At 32.5% G+C, this 7,799-nt stretch overlaps 1 protein-coding gene across 1 annotated transcript; it reads right to left on the bottom strand.

Moving 5' to 3' along the window:
* Nucleotides 1-6,630: 6,630 nt before the first annotated feature.
* Nucleotides 6,631-7,799, bottom strand: LOC132624517 (LRR receptor-like serine/threonine-protein kinase GSO1). Its single transcript, XM_060339284.1, has 3 exons — nt 7,226-7,799; nt 6,891-7,175; nt 6,631-6,761 (listed from the first exon to the last, which is right to left on the bottom strand). Exons 1-3 carry the CDS (start codon nt 7,797-7,799, stop codon nt 6,631-6,633), a joined length of 990 nt encoding a protein of 329 aa, XP_060195267.1.

Below are 7,799 nucleotides of genomic sequence, written 5' to 3'. Positions count from 1 at the left end.
CACATGTGACCATAATATAAATCCATCTATTAAAACCATATATTAGTAAACCGGTCCACATAACACGTGACTAGGCCCATAAATATCACATTTTATAGGTTCCAAAATCATGGGATACAATCCCAACCTTAGTTGGTAAATTAATCAATTTGTCATCACGAGAACAAGCAGCACAAGAGAATTCTTGACGAATCTTTTATTTCTTCAATATATAACCACATGAATTCTCAATTATTTTCGCATCACATTTCAACTAGGATGGCCAACCGGTCATGCCAACCTCCTTAGCATGTGATTCCATCATGCTTGTATTTATGTGGTACAAATTCGGAGGAAAACGGGCAACATTTTCACATACATTTTGTTTACCCGTTGTAGTTGTAGTAATATGAAGATATTAAACCTTCCCATAATTTATAGTCTCAATATAATTCATATTTGGCCAATGCCTTTGAAACTTAAAAAGTTTCGCTTGAGACTTACTACAACACCAATATTATAAATAATTTCATTCCTCCGGATAGTAACAAATTAGCCCGTTCGGAGCTCCCAATTAATTATGTAGTACCACACATTTCATAATACCACCATATGGTGAACGTCTCCTTTTAGGGAGTAATTGTCTTTATGATCATGGTCAAAACCTTTCTAAGTAAGACTTATTTCTTACTTTTGCCCTTTGATAATTCATGATAAGGCATACCACAATATTTGCGACGTACTAAAAGTACGTGACCAAATGACCATTTATGCCAAAGTATTTTTTTTCTCAAACCTTCCGTAAGGGTGAGTTGTGTTGTATTTATTCAACCATATAGATGAGCACGGTCTTATCCATAATGTATTCACATTTCACTTTCAAAATCGGCGAGCATTCACGATGCTTATTGTAGACACGTAATTTTTTACCCTCCCCGAGTGTTTCACCTTATAGTGTCAAAATATTTCTTTTAATTTTAATTTTGATGTGTCGATTTTATTCTATTTTTCATTTAGTAGGATTATTTGCGAAAATAAAAAAGAATAAAAATATTTGCTATTTCTAGAGTAGAAGTTGGGGTTCAAAAGAATGAAAATTACAATTTTTTTTAAGGATTTAATTTTTGTTTAGCTAGTTATTTTTTGTTAAATAGTATATCTTTAGTTATCTAGAAATAGTTATTAAATATTTTTTGTTTTACATTAACACGAAGGGGAAAGTGGATAAGATGACAAAGAGGGGGAAGACATTTCTCTAGGTTTGAGCTCTCTTAAAATAAAAAAAAAATAAAAAAAAGAGAAAAGTGGGACACCTGACTAGGGGAATACACACAGCACACCACAATATAGAAAGGGAATCTTTTTCTATTTTTGGGGACCATACCATACATATTACTACTATATATAAAAATAAATTTAGGGACTTTTGTAATCCTCACAAGAATTTTTAATTTTTTTAATTTTTTTTAATTAATTACTTTTAAATCCTAATTTTATTTGTTTAAGTCAATTTTTTTTTGTTTTCAAAGTCTAATTTTAAAAAACTATCGAACCTCCTACCTCATTTTTCATGTTCTTTTATTTTCTGTTTGATGCTCGATATCCGCATTTGAGCTCAATTAATCCAGATAATTCGCACTGTATCGCGCCTATTCAGGGAAAGCGCTCCCTCCAAAGATTTTTTTCATATTCATGTTCGAACCCCCAATCCCTAATTAAGGGAGGAGCAGCTCCATCCGCTGCACAAGTTAAATTATGTATTTGTCTTAAAGTTTATTAACTATGTATACATTATTTATTTAGAACTAAATAACTTCAGAAAATTAGGATACATAACTTATAAATGTCAAATTCTGGCTCCGTATTTGATTTGAAGTAAATAATTTCATCAAAATGAAAGTAAAAATATTAAAGGAGTGAAACAAAAGTTTGCTTTCATATATTGAAAATATACTTATATGAAATTTAATTATTACTAACATAATTACCCACTTGTGGGACTACAATTGATATATGATTATTGTTGTTGTACACTTATACTAATACAAATTATATTTTTTAATTAAAATATATATTTTTATATCTTGAGTAAGCCCAGCCTCACATGACTAGTAGAAATAGACACACACAGCTCTTTCACATAAAAAAGACATAAATAAATTGGGGGGCCCACTCCTTCTTCACTCAATTTTCCCACAAATAAATGCACTCACATTCAGATCATATTACTGCTATATATAAGAGCAAACTTAGGGACTTTTGTAGTCCTTACAAGAATTTCTAATTTTTTTTAAATTTTTTTAATTAATTATTTTTAGGTCCTAATCTTATTTATTTAAGTCAATTTTTTTAATTTTTTTTGTTTTTGTTTTTAAGGTCTACTTTTCAAAAGCTATCGAACCTCTTTCCTCATTTTTCATGTTCTTTAATTTTCTGTTTGGTGCTCGATATCCGCATTTAAGCCCAATTAATCCAGATAATTCGTACTGTATCGCGCCTATTCGGGGAAGCGCTTCCTCCAAAGATTTTTTTCATATCCATGTTCGAACCCCTAATCCCTAAGAGGAGCAGCTCCATCCGCTGCACAAGTTAAATTATGTATTTGTCTTAAAAGTTCATTAACTATGTATAGATTATTTATTTAGAACCAAATAACTTCAGAAAATTAGGATACATAACTTATAAATGTCAAATTCTGACTCCACATTTGATTTGAAGTAAATAATTTTATCAAAATGGAAGTTAAAATATTAAAGGAGTAGAATGAAAATTTTGCTTTCATATATTGAAAATATACTTATATGAAATTTAATTATTATTAACGTAATTACCCACTTATGAGACTACAATGGGTGTATGATTATTATTGTTATTGTTGTACACTTGTACTAACACAAATTATATTTATTTAATTAAAATATCTACTTTTATATCTTAAGTTTGGGCCCGGATTTAGCACAGAGCTCGTATAACTATTATAGAGATAGAGACACGGACAAGGAGAAGAAAAAAGAAGGGCATTTTCATCATCTGATTCTGCTCCATTTCTTGTTCCCACCGGAAACCATCCATCACCGCCTCCCTTTTCCCTCTTCTCCACCACAGACCACCAGCACATAAATATATATCATACACAGATCAAAAAAAAAATATATATAATACATACAAAGAGACCCATTTTCGTTTTCTTCTTCACCCATTTTTCTACCCAATAACCCAACCACCACCAAACACCACCGTAGCTCACTAATCCACACCCATCGTTAAATCACTTCAACACCCATTTTCTCTTAAGCAAATTTTCATTAATGGAGTCTAGTTGAAATTTTTTGAGTTGAATTTGAGTCCGCTTGATTCGGATCTGAACGGAAAAAGGGTAACAGATTGTTGTTTTGGTCGTTTTCCGGCGAGTCGATGTCACTGGTAAGGTTTTGGTTTGAGGCGTTCTGATCCAGAATACTTTTATATTCAAGAAGACTTACGAGAAGTTTCATTTGAGGTCCATTTCTCTCTTTATTTCATATTTGATAGTTTTAATGAATATCTGGGTCAATTTGTCGTGTTATGATAGTTGGATTGAATGCCTTCATATTCCATGATTACAATGTCTTGAATCTTCTCGCTATGGATTATGTTCCCTATCCCAAGATTGCAGTGATTAGCATTTTATTTTGCTTCATCAATTATTAATTGGGCTATGAATATTCTAAAATTGGCTTTTGAGTAATTGCACTGTTTTTATTTTAATACTCTTGATGCGTTAGAATCATATAAGTGTGCGTTGCTAGGCAAATTAATAGGCCGGTTTAATTGTTTGTTTGCTTTTATTCACTTTCAAATTCCATGTATACATTTTCCGGGTGGGATGTCTCGGAAGAAAATTTAATGTAAAAAATGGTTGCCGTTCGCGGGGAAGACCCCGGGATGTCGGGGATGGCTTAGTATAGTTTAGCCTAGTGTAGTTTAGGTTTAATTTTCTCACATTTTTTTTTAATTTCGGGTTGTAATAATTCAGACTTTATTCTTCAAATTTTTCTTGTGCGCGTGCTCTTGTGATTGTTTGAGTTTACCTGGTTGAGTTTCTATTTAAGTCAATACGAGTTAATTAAAGCGATCGTGCTAAAATCACGAGACTCAAGGGATGCCTCACACCTTCCCCTCGGTCAACAGAATTTCTTAACCGGAATTTTTGTCGATGATCAGTTTTTAGAATCAAACTTGTTTTGAAAGGGATATTGATTTTACGGTGACTTGGCACACCAAAACTCGATGCCACGTGGCGACTTTTTTTTTCTAAATAAAATCTCTTTTCGAAACACAATTTTCGTCACTTTCGATTTGAAAACCCTTTTGAACTTAACATAAATAAATCTCATTTTTGTGAAAAAAAAGGGGGGTGTGACACTTATCACAAGTCACATTCTCTTGTAGGGATCTAGTAACTCAGTTGGTTGGCTACTTGAACTCTCACCTTATTAGTGAGGGTTCGAATCCCCACATTGTAATCCCCTTTTCCTATCCCTATGTAATAAAAATATATTTTTTTAAAAGTCACATTCTCTTCAAGGAATGAACTATAGTTATATATACGTGCTTCATAAATTTTGTATTATAAGCCCATTGTTTTTATCATATTCATAGACTAATCTCGACATCATTTTGAAATTGTATTCTTTTCTTTTGATGGAGGATTTAAAAAAAAAAACAAATTAGGTCGCATGACAACCGCGTGCCCAATTATCTTTAATACCATATTGATGATAAAAATTACCTTCGCTTCTAGAAGGACCATTTAAGAACCCATAATGTTCTTCTTATTATTACCACAATGATGATTGTTATTATTATGTCCCTCCAAGTGCATGTCCATACATTCAACCATTTGTCTTCTTTCAAACGTATTATGAACTGCTACCAAATTCACATAACGGAATGTAACAGACCCAATTGGGCGGGCCATTACTTTTAAATAAAAGCACGTTAGTTTTCTTTAGTCATCATTATATCATCAATATGGTGCATTGGCTCAAACTCAACGTCTTACCCATATATAGGAATGTTGCGCCATAATTCGATGAGGCTCGAACCCAACATAGTGATACATCGAGACTCCAATCCGATGTCTTACCCTTTTAGTGATGTAGTATAAATAATCCATATATGTATACATATGTAAGGTGTGTATATGTATACATACGTGGATTATTTATACTACATCACCAATAGATTCTTCATAATTTCCCTTCTCATTTTGTTACTATTCCAGACCTCACTTGCTCCGATGCTCACCGCAGTTATAGTGGTCCTCACTGCCTTGAATGACTATCTTGCCCTTTTTATTTGCAGCTCATAAATTTGTTGGAGAATGTTTCATTTGGAATTTGTTATCATTTGTGGAACTTTGTTCCATCATCCATTTTCCTCCACCATTATTCCTTGCTTGTTTACTACTTAGGTTATGCCATTGTTTTGCAAATATGGCTAAAAGAATTATGAGTATTTTCTTTTGTTAGGTTGGATAGTACGCTGATGATGACTCAATGATTTTATTTTTGTTATTGTTATTTTTTAATATTAAACAAATACTATGGCCGATGAAGAAATTTTCATCGATTTTCGAGGCCTTCCCTGCACATAAGACGGTTTTTTTTTTTAAATCGCAATATATATTTATTGTCGTTTCTTTAATTCATTTAGTAAAATATTTATCCATTACTAATATTTTTATTAAGTTTTATGCAAGTATCCAGAGTTACTTCCGGAAGACGACTCTCGAAGATCTTTTCGGATTTCTATTTGTATTTACTTTTATGTTCTTAAAATTATACAAAGCATAAAATATAGTGAAACTTTACTTTTTGGGGTGCCGGTTGGTGATATTTATTTATTAATGTTACACATTTTTTATTTAAAGTTCACTACGTGTTTTAGGCAAACATTAGGTCATTATTTTATTTCACTTATATGCTTTCCTTATATCACATCTTATTTATAAAATTCTACGCATATTTGTTAATATTCTTGACATTGCGTATCTTATGTTTGTTTACTAAAATCAGTCTTTTAAATTAATTCTCTTAAACATTTGTAAATATCTTTTAAGCGCTCATTTCCTTTGAAACCAACAAAAAAAAAATCATTACATTCAGTCATTTTTTTTTAAATCTTTTATGTTACATTCATTCTTCAGTCCATTAATAATTAATTTTATTAGCTAATATTGTTCACATTTTACTCCCCTTCTTTCTATACTTTATTTATTTTTCAATTAAATGTTTCAGTGGCTACTTATCCTTTATAGACCAACTTTCATTCTTTGAGTCATTCTTTACGGGTTTTTTCTTCTATACTTTGAATTCTAATTCTTTTAAAAACTCAAAGATTATTCTTATATATTTGTTCATAAACACAATAATTTTTATACTTTACTTTTCTATCTTGTTGTATATATTTTCATACATGCACGTATATTCACATATTACTACATAACATTCACATTCATTATTCTTTGCTCGAATATTACATTTTATAATTCTTTGTACATAATAACCAATCATTTTTACACAACCATGTAATCAAATCAGGTCTAATCGGGAATCATATTTTGTGGATTTTGAAGGATGCTCTTTTCGAAATAATTTGAACCCCTACTCAGAATCTCACTTGTGCCAAAGAGCTCGTTGCCATAAAGGTTGAAGATGGTAAAGGACCACTAAGGCTACAGTTCTGTGCATCCAATATCTCTAGATTACGGAGATTTTCAATCTCTTCTGGAATTTCACCTGCAAATTAAATCATAAACAGAAAGTCCATTTCTGCAATAGAGCAATTAAGGAGTACAGACAGGACTCGAGAAATAGTTTTCATGTATGCACAAAGAAGGAACGAGAAAGCAAATATGTATAACTCACCAATCAAGTCATTGCGATCAAGATATAAAACAGACAAATCATTCAAATACCCAATCTGTTTAGGTATCAATCCACTGAACTTGCTGAATGACAATGACAGAATTTGAAGCTTTGAGCACTTGTCAATTCCCAAAGGAATTTGACCATCAAATTCATTGTCAGAAAGTGCAAGCACCGTAAGTTCTGGGAGATTCGAGCATATATCAACAGGAAGGTTCCCCGACAAACTATTGTTTGTCAGAACCAAACGTTCTAAGTGGTTGTACAAGCTAAGTGGTACAGAGCCTGTTAGCTGATTGATCCCAAGCTCAAACATGTCAAGTTCCGAAGGTTACCAATTTCATTCGGAATTTCCCCTTGTAATTGATTAAATCCCAACACTAAACTCTCAAGCTTGGAAGCATTATAAATGGCCGGTGGAATAATGCCTGTGAAACTGTTAAGCGCCAGATGCAAGTGCTGGAGTTTTGGAAAAAGAGAGAACCATGAGGGAATATGTCCAGTGAACTTATTCGAAGTGACATTTAAAAACTCTAATCTGCACAAATTAGCTAACTCTCGAGGCAGAATTCCATGGAAAACATTGCTACTGATATCGAGGGAAACCAGGAAAGACAAATTTCCCAAGTGAGAAGGGATGGTGCCTATTAGTCCCATGTTGGATATATCCAAGGCTGTGACTCTTTGATGGCGAGAGCTGCATGTTACTCCAATCCAATTGCAAACAGAAGTAGTTGAGGTCCAGTTGCTTGTCAAGATATTGAAAGTATCAGAAGTAACATAGGATTTCAAAGCAAGAGGAGAAACTTCATCAGTTTTGAGATTGACTTCTGCAGTAGCTGATAATATCAGACAATGATGCCATATTGAAACTACAAGAGGGAACAGGAAATTGGTTTTGCTCTTCAT

The sequence above is a fragment of the Lycium barbarum genome, chromosome 12 (assembly GCF_019175385.1).
Source record: "Lycium barbarum isolate Lr01 chromosome 12, ASM1917538v2, whole genome shotgun sequence".
NCBI lineage: Eukaryota > Viridiplantae > Streptophyta > Magnoliopsida > Solanales > Solanaceae > Lycium > Lycium barbarum.
The sequence above is the reverse complement of the archived record's forward strand: the minus strand, read 5'-3'. Positions and strand labels throughout refer to the sequence as shown.